We start from the raw sequence: 24,857 nt of genomic DNA on the forward strand, positions 1-24,857 counted from the left end.
GGACACTCCGGTCACGACGCCAGTGCACCGCGGAGCATGGGGGTAACAATACACGTGTATATATTATATACACATGTAGTATTATATATGTAATAATACACGTGTCTATATTATATACACATGTATTATTACCCCTATTACAAGGCATTTATGTGTTTGACACAAAAACTAGGGAGTTGTAGTTTTTAACATAATAAATATATGTTGTATGTGGGTTTTCATTAGATAAGATTGTTGGTAACATATTAACTGTAATAAATGAACTTTAAACCGATTCTTCTTCTTTTCCTTTCGGCTTTTCTCTTCAGGGGTCGCCATATGAACTTCAAACAGATCTCGGTCTAAATTTTTAAAGGTTCTTTTGACACTGCATTTCTCTTTGTCTTTGCTCTTTAACCAAACACAATTTATTTGTAACCCTCTTCAATGCATTTTAATCCAGACTGCGTATAAGCACTTTTTCCTCTCTCTGAATAAAACCCATCTGTTTCTGAGGGATTACACAAAAATACTAGATTTTCTTGAAATTTGGTGGAAGGTTTGGACAAGTAGCAAGAAGGAAGTCATACATTTTTCTGGAGTGGCTTTGGGGAAAAGGGGTGTCAGGAATTATTTTCAATTTAGCATTCTGTTTTGTTTGTTTTTTACCGTTATTGTTGTGATGCATAAAATACTTAAACTTTGTGGGAGGGTTTGCCCTGTAGCAGGAAAACCCCACCCTTTCAGATCTGAATGAAGGGGTGGAATTTCATTTATTTTATTTCAAGTTATTAAACAAACCTTTTTTGTTTGGAAAAAATAAAAATGGAAATAAAATTCAACTTAAAAGAGACCACTGGGTTCTAAGTGTCTAGATCCTGTTAATTTATATGTGGGGAGGACCCTCTATAACCATTAATGCCATATCTGACATATATTTTCTTAATTTATCAGAACATTTGCTAAAACAGTGCGCCCTCGTTCTTTGCAGTCAATGCGTTCCAGGAACGACACAGGATTGAGGATTCTGTGATCGAGATGACAATCAATTTATCTTATTATTTATGATAATTTAAACGTTAATGAACCCTCCCCATACTGACATCTGTATTACCCACAATCTGATAGATTGCTTAAAGCACTTTTGTGTCTCACGAAAGTCCGAGCCTGATGGAACAGAGCACACTTCCAGATGCCGTCAGCCAATAGAATGCACGCACAGTATCACGTGACTGTTACTCCACATGAGGTGGAGTCGCAATCGTTGATGTGTGAGGGCGCACTGTATTCATTTATAAGGTATTTAATCATTTGATTTCTAAATTTCTAATTTTGATTTTATAAATTCTTAGTATTTAGTATATTATTACAAGTTATTATTAGAAGTTACTAATTCAAATGTGTTTTTATCTTTTCAATGAATTTCAGATAACTCATAACAATAAACTTTTTTCAGTTATTAAATTTTTTTGGCATCTTGGGGAGAGTTAGTTGAAAGAGTTAGTTTAAGTTTTATGATAGTCAATCAGATCATCCTGAACAATGTGTAGAGAGGATCAAACAGCCGCTTCATTTGAGTTACTGTACATGGTTTTATATTAAAATTTTCAAATTTTCAAAAACAACATATGATCGAGTATTGTCTCAGCATGAGACACAATACTTATATTTTTGTCTAACATTCACTGACATGTCACAATGTAAACAGTAGTTGTTGAAAACTTTTGAGAATGGTAAGTGAGCTACACAGCTGGGGATTTTCAAATTTGTTAAATAATAAAAACCTCAAAACCTCATGACCTCAAAAATCGAATAATTGTCATAATAAAAAAACTATTCTGGTGCTCCTGTGTCCATAATACACACATGATGCTGAAACTACTCATATAAATGACATACAAATGAGGCTGTGATTACATATACTGTATAAATACAGTATATAAACACAAAGATGCTTTAAACACATCAACCCATAGCTTAATAATACAGATACATAAGGCACACCAACACAGAGACACACAGCCCAACATAATATTAGATTAAGGGTGACAAGATGTTCTTCAGGCAGTGGATAGAGGTTTGTTTGCAGACAAATAGGCGACCCAGAAACTCTGCCGCCTACCTATCAGTTTTAAGGCAGTTAGAACCATCTCCTTTCTCCGTGTCTGGACCATAATATAACAACAATGTTTAGGTTCAAAACAGAGTCAGAAAAGAGAAAATAGAGAGGAGGAAACATGTTCGATTTGTTCATGTAACAGAGCAAATTGAGCAAAAAGAGGTAAAGGATGAGAGGGGGAGGGGATGGAGCGTAAAGTGCAGCAGAGTGACGGACACTGAGATGAAGTGTGACAGAATTAGGGTGTTATGGTCTATTTTATATCTGTGTGAGCATGTGCATTTTATTCTGAACAGCAATGTGTGAAAAAAGACCCATACAGCCCACCACTTTCTGTTAAAAGTTAAAAAATCAGTAATTTTCCTTGTAATCACAAGTTTCTAGATGTGAAGCAGCATAAATGTATAAATGAGTACTGAGTCAGTTTTTCTAATCTCTGGTTACAAATTAAAGAATTATAATTAAAACAGCAGCAAAGAGCTGCAAGAATGAGTCCAACAATTAAATATTTGATCAAATACTGTACTTCCCATGCTTTACAGACCAACTAATGAACTTATACACTCAAGAAAATAATTAGCAATGCATCTAATAATGTAAATAGTGACTGGAGTCACAGCTTTGGAAAAAGCAAAACAAAACAGAACACTATTTCTTCATAAATACCAGGATGGCAGCAGGACATGTTAAATTCAGATGAATTATAAATGTTGAACCATTTTGTTGGGGGGGGGGGGGGTTCTGAGAGATTTTAAGGAGTTTATAACCAATTTAGATGACATTATTGATAAGAAAACAAAAACGAAAAAAAAACCCCCTTAAAATTCTAATTCAGTTCAGCAACATTAATGAGGTTGGAAGCGTGATACTGAACTCTCAGCTTCTACTCAATGTTTCAGCTCCTCTGCTATAGTGGTTTTTTTTTTTTGCACTGATCAGTTTGATACGCCACCTTACATGATGCTAACAGAGCTTGCTGGTTTACTGACGTAGCATTCACAAAGCGGGATGATTGTTGACAATATTCGGCATGTTTTCGCTGAAAAACTCCAGTGGCTTATCAGAGTGATTGGGGTGTAATGTCTTTAAGTGACGCCTTAATTTTATAGGCTTCATGCTGTCCGCTGCCAGCATTTTTAGACACAGTAAACACACCGGTCTGTAGTCACAGTGAAGCCCAGCACTACAGACAACTCTTCATAGTTCTTCGTCTTAGCTTTCAGGTGACTTGCTTTTGTCTCATTATCTTCGTCTCGCTCTGCCTTTCTTTTCATCCCTGTTAAAAAAATTTTCATGACTCTTGAGGGTTTGTTTACTGCACTTAATGTCATCTAACCCTACACTATAGAGCACATACGTCAAAGTCAAGGCCCGTGGGCCAGACCTGGCCCGTGACGAGTTGTTTATGGCCCCCTGGATAATTTTTAATTTCTATTAGAACTGGCCCTTAAGCCACATTGGCCTGCTGATGTTTTACTTGCACCAACACTACATTTCCCTCAATGCTATGGTAGCGGAAGTCACGCCAGCGCAGCAAGCAGGCTTTGGTTTCATTGTTTATCAGCAGTCAGCGCGGCGGTTGAATTTAACTACAGCACTACCCTGCTCAAAAATGGCTAAAAAGGAAAATGGACGCTGAGAGCAGGATGTTTCAAGCGAGGTGGGAGTCAGAGTGTATGTTCAGAGAGGTAAAAGGCAAACCTGTGTGTCTACTGAGTTCGCAGGTTTCATCCCCTACACAATGCCGCAGCTGCGCATCCAAGCTGCTTGGACGCTCTCTACGTTTAGCAGCACAGACCTGTGAGAACAACTGTTTTCTCTCTGATGAAGCTGAACAAAACATCACACAGGAGCCGTCTGACTTCATCCATCCTGAGGATTTCCTCAGCTCAGAGCCTGAACCTGAACATTCATGAACTTGTACGAAAGAAAAAACACCATCAAATATTAGAGCATCACAGAGCAGTAACGTATTTCCAGTTTTAAATTCAGTTAAATTTTTATGTTTGTTTCTACAAGACGGTATGTCTCTTTGAAAGAAGTATTGTTTTGTCAGTGTGCCACAGATTTTTGTATTTTAATTTATTTATTTTTATTTCAGTTAAATGGACTCAGGGAAAGTTGCAGATAAGAGCCATGAGAAAAAATACAACTGATTTGATTTTGCTTTTACATTTTTACTTCATTATTTGAAAGCAGTTGTTGGTAGGATTGTAGAGCAGCATAGTTATGCCTTTTCAGATTGTAGTAGATGCAGTTTCATTTATGCATTTATCTTGATATTAAGGAACATATTTTGTTTTTGAAGGACATTTACTATTTTGCCGTTTCCCTGTTGAAAATGTTTCCACTCGAAGTTACTGACTGAGCCATAATAATTAGCCTACCTGCGCTACGTGGGATTTTGCGCACTCAGTAGTCGATTTATGCCTGTCATAATGGTACGTCATCTGATTGCTTTCTTAATATTTTAATTCATGGTAACTATCTTGAGCAAAAAAAGAAAGTGGTTGGACAAATGTGTGCAACGTGTATTTACATGTACTGTATAACGGAACGTGATGGGAGTCAGCGTTCTGCATGATTTAAAATGTCAAGCTTAGCAACTCTAGTCTCGCATTGGCAAAAATAAAGGAACACTTCCTTAAGCTGCATGGAAAACAACAGACACATTTGCTGCGAAAATGACGTAAGAGTAGCACTTGCCAAGGTGAAGCCACGCATATCTGAACTGGTCTCTCAATAACAACAGCAAAAGTCACACTGATTTGCAGGTAGATAATTTTATGTGAGTCCGTGCACTATCTTGGTTTTGTTCTTTGAAAAAGCAGACTTTAATGCACAATTCATTAAATACACCAGTAAAACATTTTTTTTTACTAAAGAAGGGTTTGGTGAGTGAGCATATGAAACTGGCAGGTTTCGGTACCTCCAACAAGGTTAAGAACCACTGCATTGGATGAATGGATGGATACGGAGGAAATTGCACAAATCCACTGTTCAGGCATTACATAATGAATAAATACTGGATAAACACCAGGAGAAAAAGAAACACTGACATCACAGGACATACCACAAGACATACACTACACTAACAGACACATGCAGCACTAACAGGTCATATACTAAACTAAAACTAAAATATAAACAGTATATAATAAAATAAAATAACATAAAATAAAAAGTGAAAGTGAAAATAGCATGAGGCCCACATGGTGGGTAAGGTACACCCTTCTTACATTGTAAGGCATGTCACTATCTAATGTCAGAACATTACAACTCCTTGGCCACTACACTGCAGCATAGGCTGATATCCCATCTCCCTCCCTCCATTCAACCGCGTTCTGACCTTAACCTAACCCCTCAGTTCCTCCTGAGAGAGTCATTGTACCCCCTGATGGCACGGGGCACGAAGGAGGACCTCAGCCTCCCTGTGGAGGCGCTGTGTGACAACAGTCTGCCGCTGAAGGTGCTTCTCTGCTGGGAGAAGGTGGTGTGCAGGGGGTGGCTGGTGTTGTTCATGATAGCCCTGACTTTGGACATGGTCCTGCTCTCCAGAAGCATCTCCACAGAGTCCAGGCTCAGCCCAACCACTGAGCCTGCTCTGCGGATGAGCCTGTTAAGACGGTCCGTATCTCTTCTCCTGGCCCCCCCACCCCAACACACAATGGCGTATGACAGCTCACTGGAAACTACAGACTGATAGAACATGAGAAGGAGGTCAGGACAGATGTTGAAGGAGGCCAGCCTCCTCAGGAAGTACATAAGGAGGCTGGCCTCCTTAGTCTATATTCCTTAGTCTATAGTCTATTAGTTTATAGCACAGTTCGATCCAGCTACGATTTTCTGTCAGCTCTATAAATTTAAGCATTCTGGATGGACAGATCTGAAATATTACTCAGCTCCGGATCAGATCTGAATGTGAAGTTAATCTTATCTTATCTTGTGACATTTTATTGCATTCCACAATTGTAAAGAATCCTTCCACGTCAGCTTCTGTACGATGCAGATTTCAACCACGATCTACTGTTGTTTGGGCGACTGGCATGGTGGTGTTGTTACAAGAAGGTCCAAGGTTAAAATCCCGAGGAATTTCTGTTTGAAATTTGCATGTTTTCCTCATCTCATCATCACAAGCATGCATTATACAAAAGTGAAGTGGTGACTCCGAATCAGCCATAGACATGAATGTGATTGTGATTCATTGTTTGTATTTCTATATGTAGTCCAGTGACAAAACTCACGCAATCAACTGTTATTATCAGCTGAAGAGTCCTCCAAACTGCCACAGCGTGTCTGACTTTCTTTTCTCCTATCAATGTGCTCAGTACCCTAGCTGTGACTATATTCCCTTTGAAACTCTTCCACCAACCGTGGCAGGTCATGTTGAATGAGACCAGAGAGCGTATTCAGGGTTTGTTTAATCACTAGCCAACAAGCTCTTAACTTCGAAAACAGCTCCCAGGCCTGGAATCATAGCAGAATCCAGCATCCAGGTGCTTACTCCTATCTTTTTCACAGGATGATGATACAGTTCAGTTTCCATACATTTCTGATGATTTCTTGTCATTGGGGAGTAATGAAGTACACGTACATGCTTTAAGTTTAATACATTTGTTGCAGATTGTCAATGGTTCAACCTGAATATTTTTATTGGCAAAGTGACTAAAATGAAACTTTGCTATTATTTTGTCTTTTTAGTAAAGTTAACTTCTGAAAACATTGCTTTCTTGAAGGCTGCTCAAGCATCATAAATATGCTGTTGTGGTTTGACTTCTTATGTGTTGAAGTAATTTTAAGCTACACTGTTAAATCTTTAAGCCTAGTTTCCAGTAATCAAATGGAAGCAGTGTCTCTTGCAAACTGTAGCATTTCTTTATTTAGATAAAATTACAAAACAGAATTATGAATAAATTCATGGGGCGGCATGGTGGCGCAGTGGGTAATGCTGTTGCCTCACATAACAAAGGTTTCAGGTTGATTCTGTTGGGAGCTCTGATGTATGTTCACCTATGTCTGTGTGGGTTCTCTCCTGGTCAGTGAGGTGCGGTGAGGTTCATGGCTGGTGAGGCACTGATTTAATCATAATTAGATTTAGAAAAATATGAACTTACAGTTTAGCTTATTCACTATTGAATTATCAACAGGTCATTTTTAAAGTCTCAGTGCAGAATTATTTACACATACAAACTAACATACAATTAGCACACTTGATTAAAAAAAACGTATTGTTTCCTGCATGTTTGCTTATATGTTACTTACTTATAAATTAAGTCCATGCGTCGCTCTTTCTGAACAAAAGCATCGAAAAAATTTCGAGTTGAGATATGTAATCCTCCATTTTTATAGTAAGGCAAGGCAGGCGGAAAACAAATGAATGGCTGCACTTGACACGCTGACTATAGATTGTAGTTTGCTGTCACTTCTTCTACGGTCGAAGTGGAAGACTCCTCGGTCGAATCCCTGGGATCTCCATGAGGCTGGGGAACTGTATGCCTCACTTCATGCCTTTTCCAAGCGATTTCAGGACCACTCAACTCAAGAAGACGTTACACACATGCAAGTTGTTGACAAAAAAACACTGTACATTATATACATTATCTAAATTATTGAAATTTACTTCATAGAGCAAACGTGTTTGAACCTATTAATAGCGACATATAGAAAGATAGCATTACAGGCTGACTATAGCATGTCAGCACAGCTAGTCGAGCCATTGCACAATCATTGGTGAGGCTCGGCTGGCTGGTGCCTCACCGCAGGTCTTTGTTCAGTATTTCAGCAGGTAAATGTGAAAATTCTGAGATTTTGAGTGAAAATAGCCTAAAATCGGTGATGTTAAACAGAAAATAACTTTATAATACATATCACTGGATAAATATAACCATTTAATTAATTTCCTGCATTTTTCATTTTTTTCTTTCATGATGGCAGGTGAGGCACGGCCTCACCGGTCTCCCCTGACCACACATCACTGCTCCTGGTTCCCTGGCTTCCCCCCCCTTCAGAACCATGCAATTTGGTTGAATTGATCACGCCAAATTTTCAGTAGTTGTGAGTGTGCGCGTGCGTAGTTGTCTGTCTACGTGAGCCTCTGCAATGTGCAACATGACCAAGGTCTACCCCATATAGGCTCCATCAAACCCATAGCCTTAAGCAAACAGCTGAAGATGAGACAATTGTGATATTCTTGTCGTCAAGGCGATGGTTGGATGAAATAAGTTCACTGTTCATACTGTATTCCTGTCACTTTCTCAACACAATGACTTTGCTGGAGATGACACAGATTTTTTAACTTGAACTCAGAAATGACAAGAGGATCTTCACATGTACTTCCCTTAAAAATCGTAACTTCGAACAATAGAAATCTAAGCAGATTGTGCACAATCATATTATTTACAACATAAATGAAGTAGCTTTGGCATCAGTTTGCTTTTGTCTTGCTGTGAGCCTTAATATACTGTGTGTACTATATTCGTTATCTGTCAAGTCAGCCATTCGCAAAGCTATTAAGATATACAGTATTTCCTACAGTGCCGTCGCAAGTGACATACATTTTCAGTCTGATGACTGTGTTTTGATGACATAACTGTCTTTCTAACTTATTCTTTGCTACAAGCTATTAATAATTAGTATCACTCAAGCTGACTAAATACAGCATGGCACATACACAGTTTCAAAAAGCAAATGTGCAGATTTCCACTGAATGGGGGTGATAGAGAGGCATCTCATTATATACGCATATATCACAGCAAAAATGTCTGTGGCTGCAAATAATTAAAAAATTCCAGTACTGCCAAATTATTCATTAAATAACCACCATGCTGAAACTGACATGTTTTATTAGCTGTGCCTTGTTGAATATTAGCCAATTCTCATGCTGGTAACTCTCAGACTTATTTGCACTCAGAGAGATGAATTGAGTGCAGGTAAGATGGATGAGTGTTTTCCCGTCTCCCTGTGTTTCTAGGAAAAACTAGAAACTGTGTGTAATTACAGACACAACAGATTTTAAATCATTCAAACTGATTTCAGCATACACACAAAAGCTTGACATATGTTTGTGTGTAACCATATTTGACTCGGACAATACATCAGGCATCTTTGGTCTTTGCTGTTTAGCCAAACTACCTGCAGAGCAAAGCTGTTACTCTACTTCAAAATGTCTTCAAAAACTTTTTTTCATTTCAATTATTCGTTGAAATCCAAATTGACTCTCTAGAGCCACATTCCGCTGTGCATATTCCTTTTTTTTGTATCTGTGAAGGGTAAATTATGTTATCTCCAGAAATGGAAGCAGACCTTCCAATATGGAAAATTCTATTCTAAATTTAATACAATCTACTGATTATAAAAGCATGGTTCCAAACGCTAGGGATAGGTTTTCAAGGTGTGCATTACCTCTACCGCTTATATTAAGAACAAACTTTGGAAGCAGCTGGAATCTGTGAATGACTGAAATTAGGTCTCTTAATCACCCCTGATTTAGAAATATCTTAGATCCGCCACTGGGAAAATTAGGCGCTGGTGACAACAAGATGCAAGTGAAACAGACAATCACTGGAGGGAAAACTGGAGATGAAAACTCCTAAGTGGAAGACAGCTGAAAGGCATAAATGTTCAATTTTCACATTTTCTCCTCAGAGGGATTGGTGTACCTTCAATCCTCTCAAACATTCTGTAAAAATGAAATCCACATATTGATGGCCAGCCACACGTGGTAATATCCACACCTCACCACTATCACCTAAAAGCCTCAATATTAAACATATCATTTCATGCACTCAATATTGCAGTTTTCATATTTTTCAGTATTACACCTGGGCACTGGCAGTTCAAATTATGTTAGTATTAACATTTGTTTTTTTCTTTTGAGTTACCTGGAGTTTTATTTCCTGGTTCAGCAAAGGCGTGGCCATGGGCTCAGATAGGCTGCTGCCAGCCTTATTGGACTGTACCACAGCATGCTATGTCATGGGGGGATCTGGTGATTTACATTGAGTTTTGGCCAGTTAAGAATATAGTGGACATTTTATTTCCCCTTTGTATTAACTTTCACTTTGACCTAACTAGTAATTAAGTTCTTCTGTTTGATTGGTTGGCAGGTCAGTTTTGTTCTGTTGTGTCCATTCATTTGCTGTAGTTCTGAGTTCTATTGGAGTTTAGTTATATTTAGTTGGCCTCTTTTACTACTTCATTTGGTCAAAGTCTTTTGTTAAATGTTTTGCTTTTTGGGAAAATTAAAAGAAAAAAGCCTTTTTAGAACAAAAAAAATCTTCTGTGTCTGCTTCCTTACTGCTTGGTCCCGACAAACATGTAATAGGAATCTGTATTGTTCTGCCTCTGAGAAAAAAGTGTAGGTAGTAACCACACCCACATGTGAAAAACTTAAAAAGAAACTGTTAGCAGACAGGAAACAAAGAAGAAGAACATAAAAAACATAAAAAACGTAGTAGGCAGTGTTTGAGAGCTCCTCATCCTCAAAACAAACATTAACTGCCATCTACAAGGTAAGGTAAGGTGATTGTTTTGTCACATTTCTTTGGTTGTAACAAGACTGTGATCAAATGTTATGTTGTGATTATGTGTGATTCTCATTTAATAGTACAGTAAGTGTTTGAATATGTATATTCTTACTATATTGTAGATGTATTTGACTGATTTTACTATTTTACGGCTTTCACTGCTTTTTATGTATTTTACTGCTTTTACTGCTTTTTACTGCTTTTTATGGAGTGTGAGCTGACGGTGGGAGGTGTCGACTCACCTCCCAGCCACTGCCGGGGTACCCTTGAGCAAGGCGCCATCCCCCCTACAAGATGCTCATTGGGGCGCGACCCTCGTGCGCGACCCATCACTCCGCCTCCTTTGTACCTCAGTATGTCCTCTCTGTCTACTAATTGCATGCCTACACGCCCCTAGTGTGTGCTGTGTTCAGGGACCTATAACCTGTAACCCCGTGTGTAATTAACACATATATGCACATGTGAGTGTGAAGTGCAAAAAGAATATTATTATTATATTATTATAATATTTTTAACCATATATAATCATGTGTTTTATGAAATTGCATTGTCCCCTTTCAACTAAACTAAACTAAACTAAACTAAACTAAACTAAACTAAACTAAACTAAACTAAACTAAACTAAACTAAACTAAACATGAGGAAGGGAATACATGAAAACATGGGATTAAATAGACAAACTAATAAAACAAAAAAGAAGGGAAACAGACAGGAGCTACAGTATATGCAAAGAAAATGATGAGGAGAAATAAATTATAACAATAAATCAAAAAATCAGATTGGTCACAGCAATGTAGGTTCAAAATAAAGTGGACACACCACCAGCCATCCAGCCATCCATCTATTTTGTCGATGTGATGACTGGAATCGTCATCTACAGGCGGGTCTGCCGCAACCCATCGTCACCGGCTATAGATGACAATCAGGTTACACCTCAGACGCATTGCTGTTGCATATCACAGTAACAGAAATATTGTTCTTCTAATTCAACAAGTACCATGTATCAAGTCTACATTGCTGTTTCTTTTGCTTCAAACTAATACCAGAAATAAAACTGACTGGTAGAAGTGAGTGCAATTAAGTCATGAGATAAAAAAGCAGAAACTTAATAAGATAAGAAGACAAGCCTCACAAATTCTGGATCCCACATTTCCCAAAATGGAATACAATAGTATCCTTCATTACACCCTGTATTCATGGTGATTCAATTGGTACATCAGATTTTAAGTTGAAATCTAATGACTGTAGTCATTAAGATGTGTTAGAACCATCGGTCCAGATTCAAAAGACATTCCATCTGTTACACAGGCTGAGCAGCACATGTACGACTGTACACAATGTCACATGACCTCACTTCACTAAAGAATATGAGGGATTCACGTCTGTTGTGAGAATGATAGGAGAAACTAAACAGTGTCATCGACACTATGGAAGCAGTATGAAACTGGAAAGACAGATCTGAGTCCTCACTGATCTGTAGCAACATCTTGAGCTGCGTAGATGGCATGTTTTCTCCATAAATCCAGAGGGACACAAGTATGATGTTATACCAAGCTCTGTATAATATCAAACGCAGGATATGAATGGTAGTGTAATGCACTTGAAACACATCTTTCACAAATAGCCCATTGGCAGTAGCAGGTTATCTCTTTGTGTTGGAGTGTGTAGCACAGAAGCACCGCTCTCGCCTCCAGCTTCCCCTAAGGAGAGACTTTCCCTTCCAAGAGATTAGGATTAGAGCCATACTAACTCTGATTGAACACCGGAGAACCGCTCTCTCTGCATGTGTGCTTGTGACTATGCGGGTGTGTTTTTGTAAAAGATAGCTTCTTAGGGTATGTGTGTAAATGCAAAATCTGTGCATATAAGTGGCAGTATGAACATGAGGAGAAGATTTCATGGATGTTGGGTCTAATTGAGTCTAATTGAGATTATGCGTTTCTCCACATCTAAATAAAAATGCATGGGCATAGAAGGTGTTGAAGGGATTGTATATGTGTGCAAACCTACAGTATAAATGTTGCTCAAACTGCAGAGGAGTGTGAGTTTGGATTTGGTTTTGGGGAGTTTGCATGTAAAACAGCCGTTGAGAGAGTGTGACGATGATATAATATATGTGTGCTCACGTGTATATGTAAATTAGTTTGTAAGCTGGAGAAAGGAATTATCTTTGTTAAGACAGTCTAAGGTGCGTGTGTGTGTGTGTGTGTGTGTGTGTGTGTGTGTGTGTGTGTGTGTGTGTGTGTGTGTGTGTGTGTGTGTGTGTGTGACAAAAGCCGAAAGATTAGGAGAGAGCAGTGAGGATTTAAGAGTTCTTATTCTGCATTAAATTTGCTCTCATCTCTAGGATACACAAGTGTCCTTATTGCTATGAAATTCTGCTAAAAATAAAAAGCAAAGGACAGAATTCAGAAATGGACTGGAAAACCGACTGTAGTCATGTGATCTGTCTGATGTGATGTAGTCTGGTTGTACACCCAAAACCCTTGACAACATAAACCAGCATTCCCCAGTTCACACAAACATTCATACAGTAATACCATGGAAGGAGTCTCCTGCTCATCAGGAATGGATGTGTCACACAATAAAAATCGACAGTGGAACCGCAACTGTGAGTCAATTGGGATCTGGTAGCTTATTTAATTGATGCTACAGAGTACTTATTCACTTTACATTAATCTGCACCAAATTTCAGGAACTTGGCATCAATGCTAGTGAAAGAATATGAAGTGGAATATAAAGTTGAGATGGCAAGCTGTTGATAACTGGGCTTTTTTAAAAAAAAAACTTTCCTGCTACGCTAAGCCTTTTGAAAAGCATTTCCCAACAGACAGCCTCAACAAACAGCGAGGAACTGACTACATCCAATAAACTTTACAGATACTGTATGATTTTTAGTATGTTATAACAGTACAGTATATGAGAACATTTTAATGTCCAAATCTGGTAAGAAAACTTTAGCACAAGCATTTGGTATTCATGAAGAAAGTTTACAATAGATAAGCTTGGAGGTAGTGATAATATCAATGAGAGAAACACATTGGCGTTTCTTTTATTATTAATGAAAAACACACCAGAGGCCATAAAAAAAAATAAAAATCCGGGTCTTGCCAGGTTTAAAAACTAAATGGTACCCAACACTAGCAGCTAAATATTTTCTGAGGGGCTTGAATGATGATGGAGGGACCATTTCACATTCACCTCAGTCATCTGAAATCGGCAGAGTGGATGCAAAGAGTCTGAATGCATTAACTGGTTATTATGAGCTCACCAGACTGTAGAGATAAAATGCTACATCAGCTGCTTAGCATGTAGGCGCATCCTATGTTACAGCAGGGAGGATGTTTTTATATTATTTATATGCCGTCTTGACAGGTTTACATCTTCATTTAAAAATGTCGGTCTTCTTTCGGCTTTTCCCTTCAGGGGCGCCACAGCAAATCAGTTGCCTCCATCTAACCCTGTCTTCTACATCAGCAGCTAAATATTTTGTCATAAAACTTCATGCTTTGGTTTAGGAAATCTCAAATCAATCTTGTTGCATGTGACGGTGCATGGCACAGACTTCACATTCTGACCCGTATCTACCACTGAAAACATCTTTTTAACAGGCACAAGGACATCAGAACAAAGGAACGTTGGAAGAAGTTGCCTGTGATGAATCACACAAGAAGACAGCGCCTTGCTCAAGGGCGCTTCGCTTCGAGGTGGCTGGGCAGGAGCAGAAAGTGATGGCAGCACGAAGCAGAAATATTAAAAAGCAAGCCAGCAAAGACAGAGTGAAACATTTCTCTGGGTGGTACTTTGACACTTACCCTGACACTACTGCAGACTAAATTAACCCCCCCATGGAGATGATATTACTGAACAGCAAGGGTTCTTTAATGAGTGCTACACTGGAGAAATTATTCTAAACCGAGTTAAAGATATTGACTTGCCCCAGATTTTAGTCCAATTGAACATTTGTAGAAGACCCTGGACAAACAAGTCAAATCCACGAAAACACCGTCTCACAACTTTTAGGACCTTAAAAATCTCCCACTCTTTGCTGATACCAGGTGCCACAGCACTCTGTCAGAGGTCTTGTGATGGTGGACCAACACCACATAAGGTGGATATAACGTGGATTTAATGTGATAGCTGCTCAGTGAAGCTTGTTGCTCCTCCAGTCTCCTTCAGGCACGATCATTCTGAGTGGTCTGAGCACCAAAGAATCATCAGGTTTCACATATTATATTCACATATCCCATACAAGACCTTATATTCGCTACTTCACTGCCAAAAGGCTTTCATCCACAGAGGCGGACGTAGTTTATGCCACTTGCTTTACTGCTCTTTTATACATTTTATGCTTTTTTTTCACTTATACATCACGGTGCAAACACTGTCATCAACAGCACAAAGTATCACTATGGCAACACCATTAAGCTCTATTTCCAACAATAAGATTATTTGAAAATAACAGGCTGACAGTGAAAGCTTGTCATTTTGAGTGAGTGAGTGAGTGAGTGTGTGTGTGTGTGTGTGTGTGTGTGTGTGTGTGTGTGTGTGTGTGTGTGTGTGTGTGTGTGTGTGTGTGTGTGTGTGTGTGTGTGTGTGTGTGTGTGTGTGTGTGTGTGTGTGTGTGTGTGTGTGTCTGTGTGTGTGTGTGTCTGTGTGTCTGTGTGTGTGTGTGTCTGTGTGTCTGTGTGTCTGTGTTTTAGGCTACAGACTTGATCCCCATTTATGCTTCAGCAGGAGAAAACAACATATGACATCATTGATTATGTCAACTAGAATGTGACAACTGGTTATGCTGTTTATGCTCCTCCCTAAAGTGTGAAGTGGAGTGTCACTGCAACTCTTTGGTCAATACAAGGGCTGGTAACTAATTTGTAACTAGTTGTTAACTAGTTGACTGCTGGCATCAACCGACCAATCACTCCCAACAGTCACAGAGCAGCTGGTTTACGTAATTTAGTTAACAAACATGTTAGCGAAAAATATTCATCCAATCCATACAATGTCATACATAAATGAAAGTTTATATTCTCAAACCGGAAAATAAAATAAGTCAGGTGGATAGAATATCGCTTTTTTCACATTTTGACAGGTGAGGAATCACAGATTTTCTTTCTTTATTTTGTATTACTTTATATACTATATTGATCCCTGAAGGGAAATTAGTAGCACACTCTAGGTCACACTGTTAGTTTTTAGTCATGTATTTATAGTGTGTACAGGCCCTGTAACACATATACACAAGGGGCTTGTAAGCATACATTAGGAGGTAGAGTGGCGAGCAGCTCTTTCTTGGTACGCTCTAATACACCCAACTTGTAAAGGGGACAGCGCCTTGCTCAAGGGCACTTCACTTCGAGGTGGTTGGGCGAGAGCGGGAATCAAACTGCCGATCTTGTGATCATTGGACAACCAGCTCTACCACTGAGCTTCTGCCACCCCGGATGAATGAGAATACAGAGGGAGAGAAAAAGAATTACAGGAAACTGATTATTCATGTCAACATTTAACCCGAGTGCCACTGCTTAATTTATGCCACTGACAACTTACCTGATTTTAAAGCTATGATCTTATCTTTTCTTTGGTATTTCTAATAATCTTTGTGTCATCATGCCCCGAGCAGATGCTAATGAACTCTTCTGCTGTTTGTTAATGGGGAGGTCCGCTTTCATTAAATTTTTTTGAGTAAATGACCGTAGTCGTCTCGTCTTCAGCCGCTTTTCCTGGAGTCTATGCCTGAACTGGCTATGAGAAAGAAGTGGGGTATGCCCTCGACACTTTCCTAGTGCATCGTGAGGCCACTCGAAAGATGCACACTCACTCTCACACTCACACCTACAGACAGTTTGGTGTGACCAATTCACCTAAGCTGTGTGTTTTTGGAGGTGGGAGGAGGCTGGAAAACCCAGAGAGAACCCACACAGACATGGGGAAAACATACTAACTCCACACAGAAAGTCAAACCCAGAACCTTCTTGCTGTCAGGCACTACCTACCGTGCCACCCCAATAGTGCAAAAGTATTATACTACAATTAAAACTCATACACTGCGCCCTTGGCAACAATATCAAAATGGCTCATCAATAAAAAATAATCCAAAGTCGTGGCTCTACTCTACAGGATACATTATGAGATAGTAAAGTCTAAGCTGTAGGACAATCCTTTGGAGTGTGCTGTTTTACAGGTACAGTCGCCTCACGGCAGGGTGAGCCACAACACCAGCACAAAACCTGAAAGAGCCAGCAAAAGAGACAACACTGCTCTGAAGTTGTCTTACTAAACATCAGATGAACCCCTACATACTTTTTAGCAATACAGCAAGCAAACAATCAAGCAAACAGAGAGACAGACAGAGAGACAGAGAGACAGAGAGACAGACAGAAAACAGACAGACAGACAGACAGACAGACAGACAGACAGACAGACAGACAGACAGACAGACAGACAGACAGACAGACAGACAGACAGACAGACAGACAGACAGAAAAACAGATAGACAGGCAGGCATGCAGACAGAGACAATAAATAAACAACTGTTAGATAACAGAAGACAAAATCAAAATCAAGCATGCAACACATGACCGGAACCCTGCTACATCTGGAGCTGTTCTAGCCCACAAAGCTGGGAAATTAATGGACGGATTGAGACGTGAAAAAGCGACATTGAGTGCATATTAAAGCTGCGACACTTTCCTCCATGGCACTGCATCGCAACTATGTTTTCTTATTAGTCTGTGTGTTGTTTCAGAATTTTTTTTCCATTTTTGTGATTATACAATTATATAAGAGGCCTAGGACATACATACTCAGTTACTCTCCAACAAGAGACCAAAATAAACTATTTTCCATGTCTCTTTTTCTCATTCTTAAAATCTCCATTTTTTTGTTTTCATTATTTCACAGTCACTTTCTATTTTCAACATATCAAAATGTCAGTCATTGTTTGCAACAGCTATTTCCTATTGTCTTTTTATTTTCTAAATCCGCAACCACATTTCAATGTTTCACAAAGTGCTATTGTTCCCTTCCCTCTCTCGGTGCCCTCTCCTCATCCCTCATGTTTTTTCTTTCTGTATGTAAATGATTGTGATCCAACTGTAAGCCCAGGAGATGAAAATAAAAAATCTTAATGTTTTCCATCTGTTTTGGAGTGACAAACACACGTGCAAATATCATACTCACTGTAAACATGAGCTGGCATCCTCCCAGTATGTAATCCAGAAAAGTGTAGTCTCTTGTAATCTAGAGACACAAGAACCACAGGTCAAAGTCAGAAAACAGCTCATCTGAACAACTAAAGCTTACCTAAAAGAGAGTATTCACCTATTAAGATTAATAAATCTTCACATTAAGATGAATGGATGAAATCATTGGACTTTGATTTAAACAGAGCAGTGCCTGAGCCAATTTGTTCTTTGAATGTATTTCCTCTTTACTAATCACTACACCACAGTCACTGAAAATATCTCAACTAAACAAAACACATTGTGAAAACAATTAATGAATAACTCTTTTCATAAGGACGTTAAAATCCCATGCCAAAAGCAATTTGTTTTTCTTTTTAAAAGTACCACAGATGGAGAACCAATCATTATTATGTTTGAACATGATTTCCAGTCCAATTACAATGAACATTTAGCATGGATTTTACTGTCATTAGTCTAATCCCAACGGGCAGCCAACAAATATAATTACTGTATTAGAAGTTCTGTGCATGTGCTAGATTTGTATGTGTGTGCACATGTCTGTGTGAAGGCTTGTTGGTGCCTGAATAGAGGAAGAAGGAAAAGAATCAATTATGAAAGCTTGTCATCATATGCTCACAGCTTTAATGTCATTCCAATAGGCGTCTAGAGACTCAGTATTCCTGTGGGGCTTGATACTGCTGTGCTAATTAGTTATTCAGAAGAAGTTGTGAACACCCAGTTAGACATGTGCCAGCTGATCAGAAAAACATTGGATTGATAGAATGAGTCATCCCATGAAAAATTTTGAGGTGAAAAAAGGTCAGGAGAGGCAGAATGTTGTTCTAAATCATTTTATTTGTTTATTTGATGTTTTTCTTTTTTTCTGTATTGAGAAACTCTTATATGATCGCTGCCCAGTTTGTGGCATAAGGTAATAAAAGGTAAGAGTTCATGGACCTTGTTAATAATGACAATGGATTAGATTGGATTGGATTAGAATTCCATTATTAATTTACTCCTTTCTTATTTGGTGATGGTAAAATACATGCATCCCCACGTCATTTGTCGTTGTGCCCAAGGACACATCAACAGATGACAGGGGGAGAGGGATTCGAAACGCCAATCCTTCAATCATTGGATGATCTGCTCATGTAACGTTTGCACAAAGTTCACCATTTTCAGTGTATAACTCATTGTTTCAATCACATGTGTGGAAAAAAGTACACAAAAAAGTCAAAGGGGTGGTGATTAAAGAGAGCAAGAAAACTATTTCTTAAATCTCTTCATTGTCTGTGGCTAACAGAGAAAAACAGCACCTCAAATTTACCAATTCAAGGTTGAAGCTGAAGTTAAAGTTAATCTGTTGAACAGTTGTTAAAGAGTGGGAACTTTATAAGGTTATAATATGATAATACTGTATATTTCAGTGGAACTGGTTTGGGATGGGAATAATTTGCGAAACCCATTTTATATGTTTACTTAATAACAACCCCTCTTCTTCCATTATGCACCCTTGATGGCAATCATTGGGTTTTAGAAGTGTGAGTTGGTCTCCACTCTACTTTTGAGATGTTTGTAAATGCATTTTCATAAAATACTACAGTATGTTGATATACAGTCATGAACACACAGTTGATATACACATTATATTGTCCTGAATTTCCTTTGGGATTATTAAAGTATCTATCTATCTATCTATCTATCTATCTATATAGAAAGTATCTCAGACCCGAGCTGCTGAACATACAAGTTATTTGAGATATGAGCCATCGCTCTTTCTACAGCTTTGGTAAAAATCTGAGATATGAGCAGTGCTTTGAGTTACTACCCCTAGTTGGCGGATGGATACTGCATCAGCTGAGACCAGATCTCGTTCTTTACCATTTGTTGGTGAATGGATACAACATCAGCTGAAAAAGGATTGTGGGTGGAGTAAAGACATAGCTCGTGTGTTCTCTGACTTTTGTGCTTCTTTTCATACTTTATCATTGTTTACGTAACTTATATAAAATTAATTATACACAGGTAGTGTCTGCATGTCTATTACTTGTAAAAAAAAGTGTTTTTTTTTTCTTCATTATTTCGTGTTAGGGTTTTTAGGCCTTGTTCAGAAAGGTCACCTATATCCGATTTTTAGCCCATCCAGATTGATATCAGATGTCTCTTTTGTGGTCTGAGTTTCATATCGGATATGGACAGATGTGTCTCAGTCTGAACAGCTCCAAACACTCCGATCGAATATGGCGGACCGTGATGTCATATCCGCGATGCGAGAGCAAGGCGCCACAAGAAAGACCGTCACGCATTACAGAGCGGTAAAACAATGGAAGAAGAAGTTGACAATGTCTGCAGTGTTCTCATTTGCATGTGTCCTTGCGTCTTTGACGCACATTTTTTGACAGGGACGCATGATCATAGACGTGCTGCATCCCTGGGACGCAAGCTTTCAATGCACTACCATTTAACAAAAATATTCACAATTTATCCATTTCTCCCATTAAATTTCGAACCCGGAAATTGCCATTGTGTTTTGATTTTGTGTTTCTCGTCACGAGACTCCTCTACGTGATTCAGTCTGATTAAAACTGACCATGCACGGTGGGGATGCACGGTGGCACTGTGGGTAGCGCTGTCACCGCACAGCAAGGCAGTTCCGGATTTGAGTCCCGCTCTGAGTTTGCATGTTCTCTCTAGGTCTGCATGGATTCTCCAGCTTCCTCCCACCTCCAAAAACATGTTTCAGGTTAACTGACCGTAGGAGTGAGTGTATGCATGTTTGTCTGTGTCTCTGTGTGGCTTCGAGGTGCACAGGCATCTCCCCCGGAGTTTCCGCCGCCTCACGCCATCAGTCAGATGGGATGGACTCCAGCTCCCTGCGACAGCGAATGTTGCGGTTGTGACAATGAATGAATGAATTAAATCGACCAAACACAACGTCTGCTGAATTTGCACGCTGAAGTGAGATAAGCCGCTGGAGTTTTTTCAGCGAAAACGTGCTGAATATTACTAACAATCATCTCCCTTTGTGAATTCCACTTCAGTAGACCAGCAAGCTATATTAGCATCATATAAGGTGGCGTAATAAATTGCTCAGTGCAAAAAACCTGCACCATAGCAGGGGAACCGAAATATTGAGCAGGACCTGAGAGTAGCAGTATCATGCTTCAAACCTGGCTTTGAACAGCTGTGCACTGCCTATACATGCTCATTGTAGCCATTTGACCTGACTTCATTTTTATAAAAAAAAAGAAAGGTGTCTTAGATATTGTGCTCCTCAGTTAATGTTCATCCAAGAAATGTAGCCGCAAGAGGACACAAGCCAGTGTCTTATTGTGCCGGTCCCAAGCCCGGATAAATACAGGCGGTTGCGTCAGGAAGGGCATCCGGCGTAAAACTTTTGCCAAATCAAAGATGCGAATCAAACCTATGACTTCCATACCGGATCGGTCGAGGCCCGGGTTAACAACGACCGCCATCGGCGCTGTTGACCTACAGGGCGCCGGTGGAAATTGGATTACTGTTGGTCGAAGAAGGAGAGGAGGAAAGTGCGTTCGCACGAAGAAAGAGAAGAGGAACACCAAGAGTATAGGACTGAGAGTAGGGACGTTGAATGTTGGAACTATGACAGGAAAAGGTAGAGAGTTGGTTGACATGATGCAGAGGAGGAAGGTAGACATACTGTGTGTCCAGGAGACCAGGTGGAAAGGTAGCAAGGCTAGAAGTTTAGGAGCACGGTTCAAGTTGTTCTATCATGGTGTAGATGGGAAGAGAAATGGAGTAGGAGTTATCTTGAAGGAGGAGTTTGTTAGGAATGTCCTGGAGGTAAAAAGAGTGTCAGATAGAGTGATGAGTCTGAAGCTAGAAATAGAAGGTGTGATGTTCAATGTTGTTAGCGGGTATGCTCCACAGGTAGGATGTGAGCTGGAGGAGAAGGAGAAATTCTGGTCGGACCTTGATGAAGTGATGCAGAACATGCCTAGAAGTGAGAGAGTTGTCATTGGAGCAGACTTCAATGGACATGTTGGTGTAGGAAACAGAGGTGATGAGGAGGTGATGGGCAGGTTTGGTATCCAGGAGAGGAACGCAGAAGGACAGATGGTAGTTGACTTTGCAAAAAGGATGGAAATGGCTGTAGTGAATACTTTCTTCCAGAAGAGGCAGGAACATAGAGTGACCTATAAGAGTGGAGGTAGGAGCACACAGGTAGACTACATCTTGTGTAGACGGTGTAACCTGAAAGAGATCAGTGACTGCAAAGTAGTGGTAGGGGAGAGTGTAGCCAAACAGCATAGGATGGTGGTGTGTAGGATGACTCTGGTGGTGAGGAAGATCAAGAGGGCAAAGGCAGAGCAGAAGACGAAATGGTGGAAGCTGAAAAAGGATCTGGAGAAAGCTTATGACAGGGTGCCCAGAGAGGAACTGTGGTATTGTATGAGGAAGTCTGGAGTGGCAGAGAAGTATGTTAGAGCGGTGCAGGACATGTATGAGGACTGTAAGACAGTGGTGAGGTGTGCTGTAGGTGTGACAGAGGAGTTCAAGGTGGAGGTGGGACTGCATCAGGGATCAGCTCTGAGCCCCTTCTTGTTTGCCATGGTGATGGACAGGCTGACAGACGAGGTTAGACAGGAATCTCCATGGACTATGATGTTTGCAGATGACATTGTGATCTGTAGTGAGAGCAGGGAACAGGTGGAGGAGAAGCTAGAGAAGTGGAGGTTTGTCCTGGAAAGGAGAGGAATGAAGGTTAGCCGCAGTAAGACAGAGTACATGTGTGTGAATGAGAGGGACCCAAGTGGAAGAGTGAGGTTACAGGGAGAAGAGATCAAGAAGGTGGAGGATTTGAAGTACTTAGGCTCAACAGTCCAGAGCAATGGAGAGTGTGGAAAAGAGGTGAAGAAGCATGTACAGGCAGGATGGAACGGGTGGAGGAAAGTGTCAGGTGTGATGTGTGATAGAAGAGTTTCAGCTAAAATGAAGGGAAAGGTGTACAAAACTGTGGTGAGACCAGCGATGTTGTTTGGTCTAGAGACAGTGTCACTGAAGAAAAGACAGGAGACAGAGCTAGAGGTAGCAGAGATGAAGATGCTGAGGTTCTCTCTGGGAGTGACCAGGAAGGATAGGATCAGGAATGAGTACATCAGAGGGACAGCACATGTTAGAGGTATTGGAGATAAAGTCAGAGAGGCCAGACTGAGATGGTTTGGACATGTCCAGAGGAGAGATAGTGAATATATTGGTAGAAGGATGCTGAGTTTTGAACTGCCAGGCAGGAGGCCTAGAGGAAGACCAAAGAGGAGGTTTATGGATGTAATGAGGGAAGACATGAAGGTAGTTGGTGTGAGAGAAGAGGATTCAAAGGACAGGGCTAGATGGAGGAAATTGATTCGCTGTGGCGACCCCTGAAGGGAAAAGCCGAAAGGAAAAGAAGAAGAGTTAATGTTCATCCATCCATCCATCTTCTACTGCTTATCCATAGTCAGGTAGCAGGGGCAGCAGCTTCAACAGGGAGACCCAAACTTCCCCTTCCCCGGCCACATCCACCTTGGGGATCCCAAGGCATTCCCAGTCCAGTTTGATATAAAAATTACTCCACCTGGTCCTGGGTCTACCCCAAGGTCTCCTCCCAGCTGGATGTGCTGGAAACACCTCCCTAGGGAGGCGCCCCAGAGGCATCTGCACCAGATGCCCAAACCACCACAGCTGACTCCTTTCCACACGAAGGAGCAGTGGCTCTACTCTGAGCCCCTCGCAAATAGCAGTATTTCTCACCCTATCTCTAAGGGAGACACCAGCTATTTGCCTGAGAACGCCCATTTCCACTGCCTGTATCCGCGATCTTGGTTTTTCGGTCATGACCCGTAGCTCATGACCATAGGTGAGGGTAGGAACTTTTCTCCAATGTTTTTTTAAGACTTTAGAACACTGAACAATTGACGGAGAGTTTTGTGTCTTGGATTAGCTCCATCTGTGTAGCAACAGTGCGGTAAAGCGACGGCAACACCGTTCCTGCTGTCCCAATTCTCCGTTCAATCTCCCGTTCCATAGCTCCCTCACTCGTGAACAGAACCCCAAAATACTTAAACTCCTTCACTTGTGGAAGGACCTCATTCCCCACCCGGAGAAGGCAGTCCACCGGCTGGGGAATGAGGCCATGGAGGTGCTGATCCTCATCCCTGCCGCTTCACACTCGGCTCCAAACCGGACCAACTGAAGGTCACAGGCCGATGATGCAAACAGGACCACATCATCTGCAAAAAGCAGCGATGCAATCCTCAGACCACCATATGGTTTGGACAGGTTTTGTTTTTTTTCATTTCAGACAAATTAATGCACTTAAAATGTTTGTGTCATAGACTAAAAAATAATGTTAATAAAATAATTTTGATCTATATATTTTTTTGTTTTTTTGTTTTCTTTATTTTAATAAGGATACAATGTTATGTAGAGGTATACCTATAACAATTTTATTGACAATTAATATCATTCATAGCTGCGGCAAAGTGTGGAGGGGCGCAAATTGTTTTCTTCTTGCTGGGGAGGAGGGGCACAACAGAAAATAATTGAGAAGGACTGCGCTTAGGTAACAACTTCATGTTCGTAGTTGTTGTTGCCGCCGTCGCAATTATATGATCTGATACTGAACGATTCTTCCGGCCCGATGCCGTTGTTACGGCAACCTGGATAGATCGGCTGATAATGTTGCTCAGTCTCAACAGTGCCAGATCACATTTGGACACTTGCCAAAAACAGTGTGAACAGTCATCCCTAAAAATCAGATATGGAAGGAAATCTGATTGATATCTGAAGTCAGCCTTAAACGGCTGGAACAGATTACAATGATTTTAGTTATTTTTAATGGGTAAATTGAGTTACGAGCTCAGCCACGCAACAAATTAAACTCGTATCTAGTGGTACTATTGTAATCTTTTCTGTCCTGACTAGTGACACCAGCTGTCAACCTTTAGGGACCATTTCACCCACCAAACAATGGAAACATTATCTTTCATTTTTGCAGCTCATTTACACAGTGCTAATGAAAATACAGTG

At 40.2% G+C, this 24,857-nt stretch overlaps 1 protein-coding gene across 3 annotated transcripts in view; it reads right to left on the minus strand.

Moving 5' to 3' along the window:
- cpne2 (copine II) overlaps positions 1-24,857 on the minus strand; it is an 88,293-nt gene that overhangs the window by 23,533 nt on the left and 39,903 nt on the right. For all 3 annotated transcript variants that reach the window (XM_068312281.1, XM_068312278.1, XM_068312279.1), the window contains one exon: positions 17,806-17,865. In XM_068312281.1, the coding sequence (XP_068168382.1) occupies positions 17,806-17,865 (60 nt within the window). The remainder of the gene's footprint in view (positions 1-17,805; positions 17,866-24,857) is intronic.

Source organism: Antennarius striatus, chromosome 4 (genome assembly GCF_040054535.1).
Source record: "Antennarius striatus isolate MH-2024 chromosome 4, ASM4005453v1, whole genome shotgun sequence".
Classification (NCBI taxonomy): Eukaryota; Metazoa; Chordata; class Actinopteri; order Lophiiformes; family Antennariidae; genus Antennarius; species Antennarius striatus.